This window comes from Gouania willdenowi, chromosome 22 (assembly GCF_900634775.1).
Source record: "Gouania willdenowi chromosome 22, fGouWil2.1, whole genome shotgun sequence".
Taxonomy (NCBI): domain Eukaryota; kingdom Metazoa; phylum Chordata; class Actinopteri; order Blenniiformes; family Gobiesocidae; genus Gouania; species Gouania willdenowi.
Genome location: NC_041065.1, coordinates 15497142 through 15518458, shown reverse-complemented (window position 1 = coordinate 15518458; position 21317 = coordinate 15497142). Strand labels below are relative to the sequence as shown.

Sequence of the window (21317 nt, the reverse complement as noted above, 5' to 3'; positions counted from 1 at the left end):
CCAACACTTCCAGATAGCGCCCTCTGCTGGTTAAAAAAGTACTGCGATTCAATTGTCAGAAAATCGATATCAACCGTGATACCTATGAATCGATTTTTAACTGCCTTACGATTAATCATTACATCCCTAATATTCAGTGACCTGTACGGAGTAACTACAACGGTTATAGTCGTAACCAATTTACACTCCCAGCTAATAAAACTTCATCCTCTTGACAATGACACACATGTAAAGTAACAGTGAACAGTGTTAGAAAGCCTAATTAATAATGACACCGGTGTAGAGTACAATCAATTTATAAGAAGTGTTAGTCAGTATTAAAATAAGTTAAAGTTTTTAACACTTTCAAAAGTGCTAAAGTGACAGTGAAACCAGTTCCATATGCACACTTTTCAAGTTTAAAGCTGAAATCACTGTTGCTGTAAAACTAAGCACAGTTAAAGTGACTCATTCGGGAGTAAATTTCAATTGATTTTGTAACACCTACAGTGTTAAATTAACTCAGATTTGGTGTTATTTTTTTAAGTGTTAAAATAAATGTAATTGAACACTGAATAGTGTTTGTTGTGATTATTTTTAACAGTTGAAGTACAATTAACTAAAGGTTCGTTCTTAACACCTACAGGAATGAAGTAAGATAAATTAAGGTTTTTCAAAGTGTTAAACTGACACTAAAACAAGTGGTCACCCTTTAGGAGGTAACTTGTTTGTTACTCCTAACAGTGTTAAATTAGCTCAAATTCAGTAATAAACTAGTTAGAACTCGAAGCGTAAGTACATTTTTCAAATGTACATTAATTCAGTGTTAAACTTTTTACACTAACTAAAGTGTTAAAATGACCACTCCTGCAAAGTTCTGACACTGACACAAGTTAAAATTAACATTAAATACTGTTGTCGAAGCCTTAAAACACAATTACCTGTGTTCATTCTTAACACATACAAGTTTTTCACACTTTTCAAAGTGTTAAACTAAGACTAAATTGAGTAGTCGCATAGACACACTTTTCCAGTGTGTGCGTGTGTTCCAACCAAAAATGAAACCACACTGCTAATTTTAGCTATAAAGTACAATTGATCTGAGAGTTCACATTCACTGGAGTTAAACTGGTCGACCACCAGTGCTGTGCTATTAAATATGATGAATCTCATCGCATAAAGGAAATGTGATGGAGCTTTAACTGTAACTGTCTAGGGAAGTGAGATGTTAAATGATTATCAGCGTTCAGAGAGTTGAGAGACGTTTCTCTGGAGCAAACATTACTTAGAGATATAGAATATCTTATGGTCATGAAAACTTGCAGAATTTTGTCCTTGAGTCTGTGTGTTCTACACAAAGTGGTTTTATTTTGAAATCCTGCCTGCCCAGAGCGAGGAGTTGGTTTTCATGCAGACACAAACCTACAGATGTTTGTGGGGAAAGCTGTTGAATCTTCATGCAGGAAGCGTCAAACAGCAAATCTAGGCTGGTCCTTTGGTGGACTTCCCCATGGTGAGGAGAGAACAGTTCCCAGTTACGCCTCCAGCAGGACGTGCCAGCGACAGACCTGCTGTCCTCGGCTCTCCTTCATGTCCTGCCAGTGCAGCTGCTCTTCCTCTCCGCTGCTGTTCTGACCCAGGGCGATCCATCCCACCATCTCCTTACGCTTCATGCTGCGCCGGGTGTAGATGGAGACCAGCAGCGTGACGTCCGATAGCTGGAACAGCGCCACCTGGAAGACGAACGTCTCCTTGTAGACGGGATTGGGCTGACCGCGACGAACCGACGTCTTACAGCGGGAAATCTCCTGACCCATCGAGTTCAACAAGGACAGTCTGCCGTGTGTGTCTGCAGAGAATTCAACACAACAAGTCCATCTTTATACTAAGATCAGCACTTAGTGGGTGAGTCTAGTTATACTGTGTTTAGTAGGGATGTAACGATTAATCGTAAGGCAGTTAAAAATCGATTCATATGTATCACGGTTCACATCAATACTGTGAAAATTGAATCGCAGTACTTTTTATTTTATATATTTATCCTTCTCTTGTCCAGAAGTGTTGGCGGTAGGCGGAACCTGCTACGACTTGAAAAATAATTACATCATAATTGTAAATAATAATCAAGTACAATTACATTTATAATTGACCTCAACCCTGATTCAGTGTCTTGTCCAAGGACTCTTTAACACATACACAGGCACAGCACCCTTAAACTCTCAATCAGCAGACGGCCAATTCACCACATGAGTCATGGTTGCTAACAGTGTTAGCATTTTTTTGTAATGCTAACAGTGTGTTGTGTCTGTAACGGCATCTGACAGACCTGGAGGCCGGCTGAAGGACAGATTTCTGAAATGGCTTCCCTTCACCAGCTCCACCGCTAACCGTCCTGTGGTGGCGTTGTAGGCGAGGCCGACCAGCAGCTCAGGAACGCCGCCGTGCGTCAGAGACTGAGTGGAGGAGGTGCTGTCGCTCTGAGAGATGGTGGATAAACTCGGCTGTGAGCCCATGCTCTGAGACAGAGACGCAAAGTGTTTCAGCTCAAAGACACAAAAAATACTTAAAAAAACGAATAACAAATTATAATATCACAACAGTGCAGTACATCACAGACAGGAGTTCCTACAAACAGTATGTCATATTTAATACCATCAATATATATTAATTAATGATAGATATAATAACATCAGCAGGTCCCGCAGCATTACTGCTGTTCTGGTCAAACTGGTGACTTTAGTAACTGGTGACTGACTTGTGAGCACAACCAGCTAACACTCAGACTGTCACCAGTTACCATGACCACCAGTTTATTTAAAACACCAGTGGAGTCACTCATCGCAGGTTGTTTCACTGCAACATTACAGAGAGCGTGTTTCAGTGTTACAGTCAGCGACTGCAAACTAGTCAGTACTCAGCAGTGCTGCTGTGTGCGAGTCACTTTTTGAATGTTTTTTTTGCTTGTTGTCCTGTATCGTTGTTGTGTATCTTGTCTATTTTATTTTATTTTATTGTTGTATTGTGTGTTTTTTTTTTTTTTTTTTTTTTTGGGGGGGGGGGCATTGCGTCTTTACATTGCCATTTTGTGGGATTTTAGAATAGAATAGAATAGAAAGCTTTTATTGTCATTATACCCAAAAGGCAAAAAATAAAAACAAAGATAGATAAATGTATTTACAAGAGGAGCCACAAAGAGAATAGGTAAACAAATCAACAGTGAGAACAACAAGGATTATATTGTATTTTGGGCAAATATTTAATGAGTATTTCTTTTAAACTATTTAATAAGTTAATAAGGTAGTTCATAAGTTCTCCATTTAATTAAGATTCTGACCTTGTGGAATTCATTGACTATGTATGTAATTAGGTCATTTATTAATTTTCTGACTAACCTTGAGGTTACTCCGAGGCTCCAGCACCACCGAGGTCTCCATCGGCATCCCACCCTTCTCCAGTTCTGCCAGTCCTTCCAGTCTAAGCACCTTCTCTCCCATCATGCGTTCCCTGGACATGCGCCCGCCCAGCGCGTACAGCCTGAAGCGCAGGGCGGATGCCTGCAGCTCGGAGCGCTCCACCCGCAGGAAGCTGAATGTGTGGTTGAAGGTGGGCGGGGAGCCGCGCTGCACCGAAGTCCGGAAGCGCTGCTTCTTGGTGGGAAGCAGCACCACGTGCACCTGCCAGGCGTCCATCCCGCTGCGCGCCTTATCAGGGACGTCGTGCGCCGCCAACACAGTCACCAGCAGCTTCTCTGAATCAGAGCGGTACTCCAGGCTCAGGAGCAGGTCTGCACATTTAGAGATGGGCTGGGAGGTGGGGGGAGGGGCGGGAGACTCCGCCTGCTGAGGAAATAAATAAAAAAGCAAATAAAAATAGTTGATAGTACTTTACTTGAAGTTTTATACATAAGGCTGACATTAAACTGTCATGAGCATGAATAAGGTGTCATGAAGGCTGTCATTAAGTGTCGTTTGCTAAATTATGACACCTTTGGAGCTATGTTGGCATTTGTTGGATTAGCTGGAGGGATCGAGCGGGGTTAGGTAGGGATAGAAATATTATGGGCACATGCCACGTAAACCCCTTCTCCCTCCCTGTAAGAGTAAATTAATATAATAAAATGCATAAAAAAAGAAAAGCAATAAAAGAAAAAGGTAAAAAAACCTAAAAAAAAAAAAAAAACAGGTCCAGGACTCAATAAAAGAGGTAGAGGTCTGCAGCTTTCCATGGGTTAGTGGTTAGGGGTTAGGATAACAAATGGTTAGACAGCCTTCATGACACCTTATTTATGCTAATGACAGGTGTCATGTCATATTAATGACAGCGTAATGTCAGACTTATGTATAAAACTTCAAATAAAGTGATACCAAATAGTTTAATAAATAAATAAGACAATGCCTGCTGAGCGAAAAATAGATAAATCAGCATCAACAAACAACAATCAAATAAATAATAACTACACCTGTTGAGGAGATTAATAAAAATAATATAAAAAAACAAATAGATCGATAAATAAATAAATACTTATGGCTGCTGAGGGGGAAAAAGACAAATATGAGCAAACAAGCAATCAAATGTATTAGTTAAAAAAAATACTCCTTATTCTAAGGAAAATAATAACAAAACAACTGATTAAACAAATAAATAACAACCTCGCCTGCTGAGAAAATAAATAAATAAGGAAATAAATACATTTTCAAAACCAACCTGTTGAGGGAGGTATAATCATTAGAACATAAATAATAAATCCGCCTATTTTGGTCATGTGGTTGTTGATGTAATGTGTTTGTTGATGATTTAAAACGTTTTCACTGATGATTTTAAATATTTTCACTGAATGATTTTTACGTTTTCTGTCGCACTTTTTCATCATGTAAAGCTCATTGAGCTGCCTTGTGTATGAAATGCGCTACACAAATAAATTTGCCTTGCTTTGCCTCTATAAAATAATGAAAATGAATGTCTGCTGATGAGATAAATAAACATACAAACAGGTAAACAAGACCTCGCTCATTTAAGAAATAAAAAGATAAACAAATAAATCATGAAAGAAAAATGTAACCAAATGTTATTGATAAACAATAAAAGAAAAACACCTGCTGAGGGGGAGATATGTTAATATTTATGTGAATCTATAAATATTGATTCATTAGATGATAAATATATATATAGTTATAAGAAATAACTGAACATTTTTCAGAGAAACTCTGCTATCCTTTAGGAATCAAAGAGCGTATGTAAACTACGTTGCAGTACCTCTGGGCTCCATGTGGAGGTGTTGTCTGTGACCTGATTTTCCTCTGGACCCTGGGCCCTCTCCGTGTCCTCACTGCCGTCAGCGGCCTGTCGGCTCATGCTTGGCGTGGGACTGTCCCTGGCCTCCGGCGTCTCTGTGTGCTCGGCCGTTACAGACACGGACGCTTTATCGTGTTCCTCCGTCATTGCTGAGAGCGGGTCCTGGAGAATCTGCGGCTCCTCGCCCTCCATCTCTGCTGCAGGAGAGAGCGACAGGTGGGCTGTCAGCAGACAATGTTTGGGTTAGATACAGTACGTACAAACAAACTGACACTTTTTTTTTCTTTTTTGAGGGAATAAAACAGATGCTGTGATTGGATGGGAGGATTGTGTGTAGGCTGAACCAATACTCCCTTTAAAGGGGACATATCATGGTTTTAAATCCTTCCTTTTTACATATAAATCATACAGTTGTGGTCTATTTAAAGCGGAACTGCAATGCTTGGGTCTGAATTCCTCATTATTATAGCTCCACAGGCCCCTTTTCTACCCCTTTTCTGATGTGCTTCAAAGAGCAACTCGTTTTGGTGCTGTCTCTTTAAATGCAAATGAGACACTCCATACCCCGCCCCCTCTTCAGGAGACACTCGGTTCAACTCCACCCTGCTCGGCCATTTTTGTAGTTTGATAGAAGAGATACGGCTATGTAGCGGCGCATAAACTTTTTATTCAGAGGTTATTTACAAAATGTCAACAACAGAAGACTTGTCCATCCAGCCTTACATGTTCGAGCCAGAGTCGGACCCAGCGGAGCGAGATGAAAATGAAGATGATGAACCTGCAGAACCCTAACAAGTGAGCTAACACAAGCACCGAGCTAACGCTAGCGCCAAGCTAACGTCACGAAATGCATTTTAATACAGTCTTTTCAAAGACAAAAATGGCAAAATGAAATGACTAATGAAAACTTTAGACTTAAATTAAATCACGTAGGCCATATCATCAAGGATCTAAAACGAGCACACAGCGCTAACATATGAAGTCTGAAGACGGTGCAACTGCTAATGCTAACAAAACAATGACAGGGACGTCTTATCACACTTTTTAGTTATTTACAGCTTACCGAAGTGCTCTGTTCGTCGTCTCCAAAGATAGAAGGAATTGAACCCTCAATCAGACAAAGTGTTTCGGCAAATCCTTCTTTATACTGGTGGAGGTTGCAGAAGCAGTCATCCTTGAAGTGCTTCGCGCACACAAAAATGACCTTACCCACAGATGTGGGTAAATTTTTTCCGTGAAAAATAAAACTCAACCAGGCACTTTGAAAAGGTTCTGATGCTGGGAGACGGTGTAATGAAGCGTGTGGGTTACTACATCCAACAACCGAACATTTTGACTTATCCTCTCGTAACTTCGGCATCCTTGAGCTTGAACTACAAAATAAAAGCGAGAAATAAAAATGGCGGATTGCTCGAAGTGTTGGACCTGGAGTTGATGTACTAATTTGGCAGTTCCGCTGCAAATACTGTGATGTAATAGTTCAAAAAACTAATAGAGAATAGAAAAATCAAAACAGATTGAAAAATATGAGCAAAACAGAATATAAAGATATCTACGGAGCACCTGAAGAGACTAATTTGATTTTTTCTGTACTTCTAAGCACTCTAAATATACAACAAAATGCATTTAAGGGCTAAAAAAGTAGATTTAGCATGATATGTCCCCTTTAAACAAATCCAATACACTCATAGAGACTCAAGATTAGCCGCACACATCCCAACACGCCTGCTACAGTTACACAAAATGACATTTTTACATGACCAGCCAGCACCGAAAGTGTATTGTTTCAGTGTGTATTTGTGCGTGCACACACACACTCAAGCACACAATAGTTGGAAATGCACTAATAAAAATAAAAATGTAGATTTTAGTCAAACTTAAATGCAGTAAAATAACTATACATAAAATTTAACAAAAATCAAAATAATATTATTATTGTAATTTTTATTTAATCATCAAAATGTTGCATAATATTGGTAATATAAAATACATAAACAATTATATTGATGATAGAAGAATAAGAGGAAAAATAAAAAAATTTCATGAATTAAAATCAATTTAAAAAATACTTTATTAGAGATGTTTGTTATAATCAAACAATTGCTGGATCTTGACAAGTTGTAATGATAGCATACATTATACCTGTTCTACATGTGATTAGATGTAGAATGAAAATACCTTCACAGTCCGAAGGCTCAGAGCTCGGCTCCTTCTGCTCCGACAGCCGGCTGAACTTGTGCCGTCGACCCAGGTGTTGAGGATGTTTGTCTCCGCCGCTCCGGAAACTCTGCGAACGCGACACGGAAACCTCAAACTGCTTCAGGACTTCGTCCTCGCTGTCGGTGGAGGTTGTGTCCTCATCTTCGTCCTCGTCACCGTAGCTGCTCACTGAGGGTCAGGAAACACAGGGACAAGAGGGATAGACTGGGATTGGTTCAGACGGAAAGGACAAAAACCTAAGTGACTCACAGAAACCGAACCAAACTGTGTCAGCATAGGCCTAAAGTACAGATTACTAAATAGATATGATTCATCTGAGGCAGAAACTCAGAAACAAGAGCAGCAAAACAAATCAAACTTGTGTCTCTATGCTGACGATGTCACACTATTGTTCTCAAATAAACTGTCTTTTTGCCAAGAAAACAAACACACGCACACATATGTATAAATTGTGATTCATAAAAGGAGAAATGCTTGCAAAGCTTGTGCTTGAAACACCAGGACATAGGCCCAGAATTACAAAATCAAGGTGAACCAGGACCAAGCGATAGGAACGAGGATCTAGATCCTAAAAGATGATGACCTAAACCCAGAAAGACCAGGACCTGGGCCTACAAGCCCCAAGAACTGGACAGAAAATAACCATGGACTGGTTTCTGGAAACACACAGACCTGGATCCAAAATAATCAAAACTTTGAAACCAAATATACTAGGCCACCCATATCCAGAGCCAGGACCCAGACACACAGCTTTCTTACCTGGGACTGAAACCGATCCTTCCTACTGGTACAAAGACGTCTGAGTGACAAACAGAACAAACTATTTGCTCAGAAAACACACCTGAGAGCGACCACAGCTCAGGCTCCGCCCAGTGCTCAGGTTTGATCTTTGGGTTGATTTTATGTTATTGTCTGGTTAAGTTATGATGACCCTTAGGATTAGGTATTTTTTGTATAATTTTAGTTCATTTGAGATTAACATTAGTTTTATTTTAGATTTTTTTTTTTAGGTTCATCTCTGGTTGATTTTCAGTCCATTTGGAGGTTGATTTTTTTTGATCTTTGGATATCTTTAGGTGTTTGATTCATTTTTGTTGTTTTTATTTGGTGGATTTATAGTTGGTTTTAGTCTCTGCAATCGGCAGTTTATGTTTAGTTTAGTTTTTGACACACCTGTAATTATTCAAGTCAAGGATCTGCACCTGAAGGCTTTAGTTAGTTTGTGACGTCAGCGCTCACGTGAACTTTGCTCTGTTTGTGAACTGGGAGGGCGAAAAGTCTGACTGGGAGCTAAACTGTAAACTGCTTCTCTCTGCTTGGACCACACACTGACTGAGAACTTCATTATAAACACTGTGTAAACTGGGAGGTCATCTTCTTTTAACCTTTGTCACCTTTTAGATCAGCTTCTCAGTGGTTTACACATTTCTGTTGTCTCAATGGTCACAACTACTGAAAATGAACATGGAAAATGTTTTCAATTCAATTCATTTAATTGAATTAAAAACTGATATAATGCATGAAAGGTGGAACAATTATAGGTTCTCATATTCAGAATAATTATAGAGAATTTATATAGACCAAATGTCAGATTTTCTGACTTTTAATCTCATATTTACAAATTTCCAAAATTGAAAGAAAATTCTAAATAACCTCACTGTTTTCTGATCCTAGAAAGTCAGAATTCTCATTTTAATTTTGGGATTCTGCGGGGAAAAAACAACAATTTTGACTTAATTTTATTTTTTTAAAAAAACATAAATTGTGAACTCTGAGATTTTAAAATCAGAGCTTTGTGAGAAAAGAGGGAATTTGACCTAAATGTCAAACTGAAGAGTTAAGAGTTAGAAAGTTACGAGTTCAAAATTTCTAACCTCAGAATGTGGAATCTTGAGATCGCATTCTTAATCATACATAAGGGGGAAAAAAGAAGATAATTCTGTCATTACTCTCAGCAATCCCTTTCTTTTTGTGACCTTAAAGGTCGAGTGTATCACACTGAGTGAATATTAAAAATGCGGTCCCTCTGTCCTCACTTACCCAGTCCCTGCCAGCCTGTGAGTCCCTTGCGTTTGCGTGCGCCCTGCTGCAGACATGGCAGGCCGCCCACCTGAGAGAAGCACAGCTTCTTGTTGATGAAGAGGAAGAGGACGGTCAGCGCCACGATGAAGAAGCCCACGGCCGACAGGAAGCCCACGGCCTCCGGAGTGACTGAGGGCAGGACGGAGAATGGACACACAAGGACACACTGATCAGCCCACACAAACAGGCAGCCTACACACACACACACACACACACACACACACACACACACACACACACACACACACAGTACGCATGGCACGAGATACACAGAGAGAGTCAGACTTTAGTCAGTGTGACACTTTCATCAAAAGTGACACATCAAAAACCAGCGAGGCACCATAAACATCGCTCCCATCACTTAATTTCTCCAAAAACACACGAAACCTAAAAGGAAGCGTTAAAAAATAGACATAACGAAAAACTAAAAAAGCAACTTCAGAAAAAATAAATGAATACACAGAACGACTCCAAAACAACACAGTATTAAAAGAATTAAAGAACACAAAACTATGGAAAATACATAAAACACCAAAAAAAATGCATGAAGCAACTTATTAAAAAAACAGCAAAAATTATTCAGGAAAAACTAACAAAAATTAGACGAAAAGGGATTTGAAAAAGAAACACTAAAATATAAAGATAAACAAAAAGAAATACAAAAATAAAAACACAGCCCTGATGTAGTTTGAAGTGCTTACTGAAGCCAACAACATAGCCCCGCCCCTTTACTCTTTGACCCTACTCAGACAGTATGCTAAGAATGATAACTCAAACATGTGGGGCTGGTTGATGGTATAGAGTTCCTAACTTCCTTCCTAGTCTCAGAGAACGACAGCACATTTACTGTCTGCAACATGTGGAACGCAAAGAGTCATCTTCAAGTTTCCTTAGCCCTCACCTGGAAAGATACACAACTTTACACACAACACAACACACAACATTTCCTCATTTTGTGGGTGTGTCATGAAAACCAGTGCACACACTGTTTCCCTGGAAACATCCATTGTTTTTATTAAGAGGTTTTAAGCTGTTGTCATGTGAGAAGATTTCACATTACCATGGAGACGTGAGTCAGCCTTTGCTGCACGGCTGCGATGTTTAGAAACATCTCTGGATGATAACAATAATTGAAAAAGTAATAATGATTCTGAATGAACCAAAAAAACAAGCAAAAATAGCAAAAACTCAAACACAAATTATGCGAATTTTACACAAAAATGTCATTTTTCTATCCTAAATGATCATAATACTGTATGTTTCAACTGGAAGCAAAAAGAATAAAGTGTTTTTACTAAATAAACTCCTGCTAGTTTGATTGAGACAAGCTTTGATGTAAATTTTCTGTGTACAGAACAGGGGACGGGACTTGGATAAGCAAACTGATTCTCTCGTCTCCTTTTTCGGCATGTACAAAAAAAAAAAAGGAATAACAAAACTTCTGTGAATGCAACCATTTCGGAAATAAACTGAATAAATAAAAAAAAATGTAAAAAAATGATAAAGTACAACTATAACTGATAAACATCTATATATATAAATGCCAATAAATACACAATATATACATTTTCATTCTAAAAGTTAACAAATATTTGATAAGATTTACCACAAAACAACTGCAAGATGTCTGAACAACCTGCACAAAGCCACAGATATCTGACAAAAACAATACATTTAAGGGCTAAAACTGACCTAAAACCTAAACAAAGCAAATATTAGCAAAATATTGCTGATTTATGTCTGAAAAGTAAGACTTCAAAACTACACAAAAATGATGTAAATATACGACAAAAAGTTGCTCAACCGTGAAACATTAAAGTATTTAACATCATACACCAAAGAATCTATTATTCTTCAAGAATTTTCTGAACATCACTTAACTTTACACGAGCACATAAAGCTGGAGGGAGATGAGCAAGGCACAACGGGGAGAACAACTAAACCCAGATTTGTTCATCAAAATGACTAAAACAGAGAAAAGTTCTCTTCAAAGAGAATAAATCTGTTTCCAAACCTACTGATGGAGCCTCAGTGGTTCTTAAACGCTGCATCGTTTCTACTTCTTCCAGTGTTGATCCTAAACTCCCAAGTCAAGCTTGAATCTCTCCCTGGGCTAATGAACTTCCTAATTCCTGAATGGTGAGGCCGCCCGCCGCCCCTTCCTGAACATCAGAGAAACAAAACAAAGACACTGAAAGAGAAAAGCCTGCAGTGGTCCTAATGTTACGCCTCAGCACGGACCTAAGAACCTAAGCAACTAAGTGCTTCCTTAAGTTATTGGTGTAAGCCAGAGATGGGCAAAAAAAAAGTGATTGTCTGACCTGAGGGCCACGTTAACCACATTCATTTTTTTTTTTTTTTTTTTTTTTTTTTTTTTTTTTTTCTCTTGTCTGCACATTCTGTCGAAGGTTAACACTACAAGAAGTGCAATCTTTTAACAGCAATGCATATTTTGTTATTGCAATTAAATAAATTTATTTATTTCATTGCATAATTGTGACCATCACCAGCCCTCCCTAGGGAAGGGTAAGAAATACTTTATTAAAGGGAGGATGTAAAAAAAGAGAGGGCAGTGTTACACCAAGGTGAGGGGTTGGAGAGGGGTGGGGAAGTTAACAGGGAAGAGGAATACAAGATAGGAAATGGAATGGGTGGGGAGTAGTCGATAGATTTCAAGTGATGCGATGTGAAATTGTGGTTGTGTATATTGTGCTTATTGTTGAGTTATCAAGCCAGTTTGGTGACCTGTGTGCGGCTTAGGAATAATGGTGGTGGCTGTGAGCAGAGGAAGAAGTGAGTGGAAATTCCATAAAACAGGTATTTGGGAACAACGTGTCTGTGGTTGAGCCCAGTATGAGTGTTATCCCACAGCCCAAGGCCAGTGCATCCATGACAAATGTATTTCCAAGAACCGCCACTGCAAAACCCACGAGCCGCCCCCGGGCCCCGGAAGCAGCCAGGCCAGCAGCAAGAGCGGGCAACCCGGGGGCCCCCGGCGACCACCACACGGCCAAGCAGCCCCCCGAACGCCCCCAAGATCCCAAACCGAGAGGCAACCATCGCCCCCCCCCATACACACCCGAGAAAGCCCCAAGGAGCCAAGGACCCAGCGCACCACGCCACCAATCCAACCCCCAACCCCCAGACCCCCCACCCCATCCCCCCCCACCCCCCCCACACCCCCGCGCCCAACCCCCCGAGGGGAGGGCCCAGAGAGCTCCCCGCCCGAGACCCCAGCGGAGGAGCCGAAGCCCACGCCCAGCAGACGACCAGAGCCACGCCGAACGGGCAGCCGGCGGGCACCCGCCGCCGGGCCCAGAGCTAGCAGGGACCCGACCCCAGGCCAGAGGGACCCGGAATGAACGCAGCACCAGGAGCAGCCCGCCCAGGGAGGACGACCACACCCCAAGCCGCATAAGGCACCAGGGGGCCGCCGGGAGTCTCCCCGTCGGCCCCCAGGCACCCCAACCTAGCCCCCATGGCGCCCCAAATCACCTATTGTTGATGTCGCCCGCGCCACGGGCTTTATTTTTTTTTTTTTTTTTTTTTTTTTTTTTTTTTTAAAAGCCAGGGCCCCCTCCAAGGGCCAAGCCAGACCGCCTTGTGCATCCCCAGCACCCTGCCTCACGGGGCACTGCCCAAGCAGGGGCCGTACCATTAGGTATGCAAGGGCGCGGCACGCGGCACCCGCCCCGAAAGACCCCCGCCAGGACCGGCCCGGCCAGCCAGCCAATCACCCCGGGCCCCAGGAGCACCCCCCGGGACCAGGACCCCCCAAGGGCAAGTCCCCGGGCCAAGCCCCCCGGGACGCACCCCCCACCCCCGCCCAGGACCCGGCCACAGCCCAGCAGGACCGCACAGCCCCGGACAGCCCAAGGCCAGCAGCCCAGGGCCCGCCGCCCCCCGGGCAGCGCCAGCCACGGAGCAGCGCCACCCACCGGCCCGCGAGCAACCGGCGATCCCCACCGCGGGGACGGAGGCACCCCAAAGGTACACATCAAGTGCGGAACCGCAGCCCCGAGCCAAAGATGCCCCGGACCCACCCACCAGTCCGCAGATGGCAGGACAGACCCACCAGGCGGCCGACAGCAACCTCCACCACCGGAACAGCTAGCGCCGCCCCCCAGTAAACAGCATCGCTCCGAGGCACCTAGCAACCCCGCCCCAACCCCGGTGAGGACACCAGCACACCCCCAGCACACCCACCCCCCAAACCGGCGAGGCAGGCCGCCCCAGGCCCGCACACCGCGGGGCCCGCCCCCAAGGCCACCAGCCGACGAAACAAGCACCAAGCCCCACCCAAGGGGAGGAAGCGTCCCCGCGCTCCACCAGGCCGACACCGCCCGGAAAGACCCCGCAAGGAGAGACCCCAGCAAAGCCCCCCCGAGACCCACCGCCACGCCCGACCACACCATCCTGATGTATTTTCACTCTATGTAGTGGCCCAGCCACCAACAGAGGGGCCAGGCCCCCACCGGAGAGGCCCAAATATGTGAGCCAACCCACCACCCTGTTATGGTGCCTCTCCATTCCCCAATGGAGAGGCACTTCCCTATCCCCTGTGTGAGTGTGTGTGTTCAGTGAATGTATGGGGTGTAATTAAAAGAAGGGGGATGGAGGGGAGCGGTGCTCCCCATCCTACCTCTGTGGATATACGTGTATGTGGTGTAATAGGCCGGAGGGTGTAAGTGAGGGTACACCCTCCGGGGGGTGGCATGTTGAGGTGTGATTAAAATTGGAGGGATTAGTAGGGTAACTAGAGGTGGGAGTGCCGCCCCCACGCCACTACATAGTGACACAGGTGGCGGCCCCCTCCACCCCCAGTCCCACCATCCAGCCCCCCAAGGGTTGGGTATGGGTGTGTGGTGCATATTGTGAATCTAATCTAATCATGAATTGTTAACCACATTCATGTCAGCATTAGATTAATGACAAAACATTGAACAAAAAAGTCCTTTTATTGAAACTCAAAATCAAAGAAACAAAAACTAAAAACAAGGGGCAGGGAAGAACGCTACGGGATAGGAGTGGTAGAAAGTCACCGTACGAACACTCAGCTAAATAGTGAGGGAGGCTTGATTGGGAACGGGCCACACCCGAGTGCCAAACATGAGGACGCTAATCACTCACAACCCAAACACACCATAGACCCCTTAATGGCCCACGTCACGAGTGACGTCACAGCTCTAGCTGGAGGCAAAAACAGGAAACGCCGCTGGCTAAAGACTGTGGAGGCTAGTAATGTTACAGCTTTAGAACGTCGTCTTGTTGTGTGTTAGGGAGCCAGAATAGGAGGAATAACGATAGTGGACGTAAATTAAAGTTTTAGTGGATTCCAGCTGACACTCGTGCTCAGAAAAAATGAAGAAAATTGTGGTTTTGCCTCCAGGCTAAGCCCCGCCCAACAAAATATGTCACAATGTTTACAAACAATCAAAGGGTCTATTGGAGGTGGAGACATGAGCAGGAGTAGTTAACACAATGGATCAAAACAAGAACTAGAACCAAACAAGTTAACTAAGGCCTACTGAAAAACCTCAAACAGGACCCCAGAGAGCTAAAAAAGAAGAGAATAATACCAACCCTGACATTACCGACCCTTAAGGAGCGGGTTCCAAACTCTCAAAACATTTGCCGGGTGGGTGGACGAGGGAATATTCCAGCGGCTTGCGATGCAGAGGGCCGGACAGGAATGGAGAGAGTCGGTCGGGTGGTCTGCCGTGCAGTAGAGCTGGCTACATGGACGCCCCTGGCAGAGCAGGTGACGAGGATTATTCAGGTTGGAATGACGAGGATGATTCAGGCGAGATGGATGAGGACGACTAAGGCTGAACGGATGAGGAGAGATCTGGCGAGGATGTTGGCCTGGTGCGGGACACCGGAGTGCAGGGCAGTTTAATGATGCCGAGTCTGGCATCTCCTGTTGATGGGGGACTACTGGGGCCAGTTCTGGTACCTCCTGTTGATCTGGACTATCTGGGCCATTTCTGGCACCTCCTGCTGCTTGGGGACTATGGGGGCTATCCCAAAGCTCCAGACATGGTTCTTCATTACCAACAGATGTGCAGGTGTCCACAAGAAGAACCCAAGGAGGCTTAGACCATCTCCCCAAAGCTTGGACAGCAGGTCCCCCAAAGACCCTATGCTACACAGGTGCCAGCCTCCAGACCAACCCTACCACAGGCCGGACACCCACAGAAAAAAGACCCACGCCCCCAAGGAACCCAGGCAGAGAGCTCCAACAATCCCATCAGCCACAAGCATTCCAAGGAGCTGCCCCTGGGCAGCAGGCACCTCCAGGGTTGCTTCCCAGACTGAGCTCTCTCCACCCCTATCAACACCTCTGCTGGCCTGTCCACCCAGCATGACACTAGGAAGCCCCACAAAAAGGGCCGCAGGACCCCCATCAAGGCAAGGCAAGGCAAGGCAAATTTATTTATATAGCGCATTTCATACTCAAGGCAACTCAATTTAAATCAATAAGAACATTTAAAATCATCAGTAAAATCAATTAAAATCATCAGTAAAATCATCATTACATCAACAACATGACAAAAAATCTCTCTCTCAATCATATGCAGTAGAGAAAAAAAGTGCCTTTAACTTTGATTTAAAAATGTTCACATTAGATACTGACTTCAGCTCCGCTGGCAGTTTGTTCCACTTCTTTGCAGCATAACAACTAAAAGCAGCATCACCATGTTTACTGTGAACTCTGGGCTCCACTATCTGATCTGTGTCCATAGATCTGAGAGACCTGCTGGGTTCATACCTGACTAACATGTCACTGATGTATTCTGGACCAAACCCATTCACAGATTTATACACCAGCAGCAGAACTTTAAAGTCTATTCTGAGGCTGACTGGGAGCCAGTGTAAAGACTTTAAAACTGGAGTAATGTGCTCTGACCTCTTTGTTCTGGTTAAGACCCGAGCTGCAGCGTTCTGAACCAGCTGTAGCTGTTTGATGCTCTTTTGGGGGATTCCTGTCAGAAGACCATTACAATAGTCCAGTCTGCTGGAGATAAAAGCATGGACCAGTTTCTCCTGGTCTTTCTGAGCCATTAAACCTTTCACTCTGGAGATGTTCTTTAGGTGGTAGAAGGCTGTTTTTGTGATAGATTTGATCTGACTGCTGAATGTAAGATCTGAGTCAATCAGAACACCAAGGTTTTTGACTTGGTCTTTAGCTTTTAAAGATCGAGACTCAAGATAATTGCTGACAGCAGTCCTCTTTTCCTTGTTACCAAAGACAATCACCTCCGTCTTGTCATGGTTTAGTTGAAGGAAGTTTTCACTCATCCAGCAGTTTACTTTTTCTAAACAGTCACACAACACCTCAATGGGACCATGGTCATCTGGGTTCAGTGATAGATATAGTTGTGTGTCATCTGCGTAGCTCTGATAATCAACCTTACAGTTCTGTAAAATTTGTCCTAAAGGAAGCATGTAAAGGTTAAACAGAAGGGGTCCAAGAACAGATCCCTGAGGAACCCCACAGGACATTGGTAATCTGTCAGATTCAAAGTTTCCAATGCTTACAAAATAGCTTCGCTCCTCCAAGTATGACTTAAACCATTGCATTACTTTTCCATTTAGTCCAACCCATGTTTGCAATCTGTGCAACAAAATTGTATGATCTACAGTGTCAAATGCAGCACTTAGATCCAACAGAATGAGAACAGATACTTTTCCTGAATCAGTGTTCAACCTTATGTCATTGATCACTTTGATAAGAGCAGTTTCAGTGCTGTGATGAGAACGAAAACCTGACTGAAATTTATCAAATATTTTGTTGAATGTTAAGAATTGACTCAGTTGGTTGAAGACCACCTTCTCAATGATCTTGGCCATGAATGGAAGGTTGCTGATTGGTCTATAGTTAGCCAGTATAGAGGCATCCAGTGTTCTCTTTTTTAACAGCGGTTTCACAGCAGCTACTTTCAGGGATTTTGGTACGGTGCCTGATTGGAATGAGCAGTTAATTATCTGACACAAATCAGTGACAATTGACTTTACAACAGTTTTAAAGAAGTTTGAGGGTATTGTGTCAAGGCAACACGTTGATGGATTCAGCTGCTGAACAGTCTCCTCTATTGTTTTTGGGTTCACTGTAATAAACTCTAACATTGTAGTTGACTCATCCCTCAGTGGTTGAAGCTGTTCAAGCTTTTTGTGATTTTGCTGGTTTGTTCTGATGTTTGACCTTATTGATTGTATTTTTTCATTGAAATATACAGCAAATTCATTGCATTTTCCAGCTGACAGTAATTCAGGGGCTATCTGATCTGGGGGGGTTGTGAGCTTTTCAATTACAGAAAACAACGTGCGAGAGTTGTTGACATTTTTGGCAATAATTTCAGAAAAGTATTGCTGCCTTGCTTTGAACAAGCCATCATTGAATTTTCGCAGACTTATTTTGTACAGTTCTAGATGAATTTGGAGTTTTGTTGATCTCCATTTACGCTCAGCTCTTCTACAGTCAGATTTCAAATTCTGCATTATCTCAGTCCTCCTCCAAGGTGTTTTCTGTGTGTTTGGTTTTCTCTTAGTTTTGATTGGAGCCACCACATCTATGACATTACAGACGTTTCTATTATACTCATCCAGAAGATCATCAACTGTCTCAGCACTCAATGTTGGTGTCATTGCTATGGCTTCCATAAACTGTGCACTTGTGTTCTCATTTATGTATCTTTTCTTTAAACACACATAACTAGGGGGAACAGATGTTACAGTCTCTAGGTCAAAAAAGACACAGAAATGATCAGATAGAGCTAAGTCTCTTACATCAACAGCAGAGATATCAACACCTTTAGAGATAACCAGATCCAAAGTGTGACCTTGAGTGTGTGTCGGACCAGTCACATGTTGTGTAAGACCAAAAGTATCCATTAAAGCATACAGTTCTTTGGCAATATTATTGTCCATGTTATTGTCTACATGAATATTTAAGTCACCTGTTATTATTAAAAAGTTGTATTCAGTGCATACAACTGACAGCAGTTCAGCAAACTCATCCATGAATTCTCCAGAATATTTTGGGGGTCTATAAACGACTAAAAACAGAACTCTTGAATCACCCTTCAGTAAGAATGACATATATTCAAAGGAGATAAAATCACCAAATGTTATTTCTTTGCACTGAAATATTGATTTAAAAATGGCAGCAACTCCACCACCTTTCCTGCAAGTACGACACTTATTGAAATAAATAAAGTCTTGTGGTGCACTTTCATTGAGAATAGTATTACTGATACCATCATTCAACCATGTTTCATTGAGAAATAAAAAGTCCAAGTGATGTGTCAAAATAAAATCATTAATTATTAGTGACTTGTTAACAAGAGATCTAACATTAAGAAGAGCTAATTTTAAAGACTTTACTGGAGACACTGGTGGACTTTTTGGATGACATGTTATAGGAGTCAAATTTTTATCTCTATAAAGCTTTTTGCTTTTCTTTAATTTCACAATTTTACCTGTGTTACCTGTCACCACAGGAATTAAAGAAGCTGCATTAACTCCATAGGGCCCTGACTTTTTCTGGTTGTTCCTAAAAATAGAGCTATTGCAGTCTGGACCCAGCACACATCAGGCCTGTGTCGCTCTAAGTTGAACACAGCTGGCCTGAGGAGAATAGTGATCCTGGGCCTGGTATCGTCGAGGAGGGATGGGTGGTGCAGATTGACCATGGTGGGGTAAAGGGTGGGGTGTTAGTCTTGTGCCAGGCAGAACCAGCTCGTTCATCTGGGCAGTTAAATCCAAGAAGGCAGGGGTAGGAGAGAAGCTGGATGAGGTGGAAGTAGGTGAATTTTGGGGTGAAGCAGGTGGGTCAGCACCTTCAGTCCCCCCAGGAAGGGGCAGGAGTCCAAGACAGGCTCGAAAGGCAGGGGAGGGAAAGAGGGAGGCCCACAGACCTTCTGCCACATCTTTCATGCTCATCATTCTACAGACACACATGTGCAATTTACCCCCTCCCCCCAGTCCCTCGGCTGAGTCATGATTTGAACTCTACAATAATATTGCCGATTCATGGTTGAAAAAATTCATTTTGATGCATATTCAATAAAAATAAAATATAAAAAAAATCGTTAAATGATGCGTTTAGGGACTAATATGGCTCCTTTGGTTCACACCACAGTGAAATGACGTGTTAACACAAAAATAATAAACAAGTTTCTCTATCTGAAATAATTCAGACCTATTTTTTTTTACAGAATAAGATGTTCAGGCCTACTCATCCTGCGTTCATAAATACACCTGAACGCATCATCTTCATCGCCATCATCGCTACTTCAGTCACCACCACTAACACCATCATCATCATCACAGTAGAAATATCGTCGGCGGAACTCGGACTTACTGTCGGAGGCCATGGCGGAGGCTCTCCGTCTTCAGGGCGAGGACAGCAGCTTGTTTTGGGGCGGAGAGCAGCAGCTTCTCTCGCTGATCCCCGCAGGAGTGTCGAGAGACGTTCAGGTACCGCATGGAGGTCTGCCCTTCTCTTCAAGACATACTGTAGGTATACGGTTTCAAATTAAATTAAATCAAATTTAAATAAATAAAAAGTTAGAAAAGGGTGTTCATATGAAATTCAATTATAGTAAAATAAAATATGTACATAATGCATGAATAATATCAATTATTGTATTGTTTACTATATTGTATGCATCGTATAGAAATTATTTTTAAATATGTTGTTAGAAAATATATTATTCAATTGGTTTTATTTTGAACCGGTGGATAAAATTTGTAAAATAAACCGTAATACATTTATTTGAATTTCAAAAAGATACAGAATTTTATTTTAGAAACTTGAAATAATGCTTTCATTTTTATTTTTATTTTTAAACAAACAAATTCCAAATAAAAAACTGTAAATTTAAAATAATGAGCTTATACTTACTAATATATACATGTATATAACATTATTAGAATTCAAATTAGGTTAAAATAAAAAAACACAACATCAATTTTGCTTTAATTATGTTTATAAAACTACTTCAATCATATAATTGTATACATTGTTTTCAATTTATAAGAATATAATAAAACCTTTTAAAAGGAATTATTGTAAACTTTTAAAATAACCAAATTAAACCTAAAAACCTGAAATGTCAAAGTGTCAAAAATGGATAAAACTTATGAAGTAATTTAAAAACAATAATAATCAAATACTACATTATAAAATGGGAGTGCAAGTGGTTGTCTTTCTGTTTGTATGTTGACTAAAATGTCAAGAGTTGGACAAGAATCAATCATCAACACTAAATTCTGCTCAAATACATTTCTTTCCAGCAGCAAAAAAAAAGTTGTTTTGGTGTTTAATTACTCTATAAGCTTTCCTATGACCCACATTGTGCAACAACAAATCTTATACAACATAAATCCCCAGATATAGAATTAAGAATCTTGCTAACCATATGTAAAATAAACTGTCCTGTTTTCTTGGTGTTGCAGCGTCCCACAACATAACAAAGAAATACAGCTCTCAAAATTGAAATATAGCTATTCACTGATGAAAGCAAAAACAAATAAAGATTTTATAAGGGATTGTTGATTAAACGGTTGTTGGACTTTAATTCTGTTCAACTGCTGTCATTTGATTATTACCTGAGGTTGCCATCCGTCTCATAAAAGACAGTATCTTACGGTATTTGAACACAAACTACACCTCCTGTGAAAATCCAAAATAGATTGTTCAATCATCAAAAACCTCGTCATCATTTCCCACCAAATGT

The 21317-nt window shown here is 41.9% G+C and overlaps 1 protein-coding gene across 5 annotated transcripts; it reads right to left on the bottom strand.

The window, feature by feature from the left end:
• Positions 1–18: 18 nt before the first annotated feature.
• Positions 19–20055, bottom strand: syt16 (synaptotagmin XVI). Of its 5 annotated transcripts, none has more exons than XM_028438858.1 (7): positions 19940–20055; positions 9532–9765; positions 7450–7659; positions 5233–5492; positions 3372–3818; positions 2306–2495; positions 19–1828 (listed from the first exon to the last, which is right to left on the bottom strand). In XM_028438858.1, the coding sequence occupies exons 1-7, from the start codon at positions 19950–19952 to the stop codon at positions 1515–1517; spliced, it is 1668 nt and encodes a 555-aa protein (XP_028294659.1). In that variant the 5' UTR covers positions 19953–20055; the 3' UTR covers positions 19–1514. The 5 variants fall into 5 exon arrangements, with proteins under 5 accessions (XP_028294659.1, XP_028294660.1, XP_028294661.1 ...); XM_028438859.1 differs by having other exon boundaries at positions 1515–1828; positions 5233–5468; XM_028438860.1 differs by having other exon boundaries at positions 1515–1828; positions 5233–5465.
• Positions 20056–21317: the final 1262 nt, after the last annotated feature.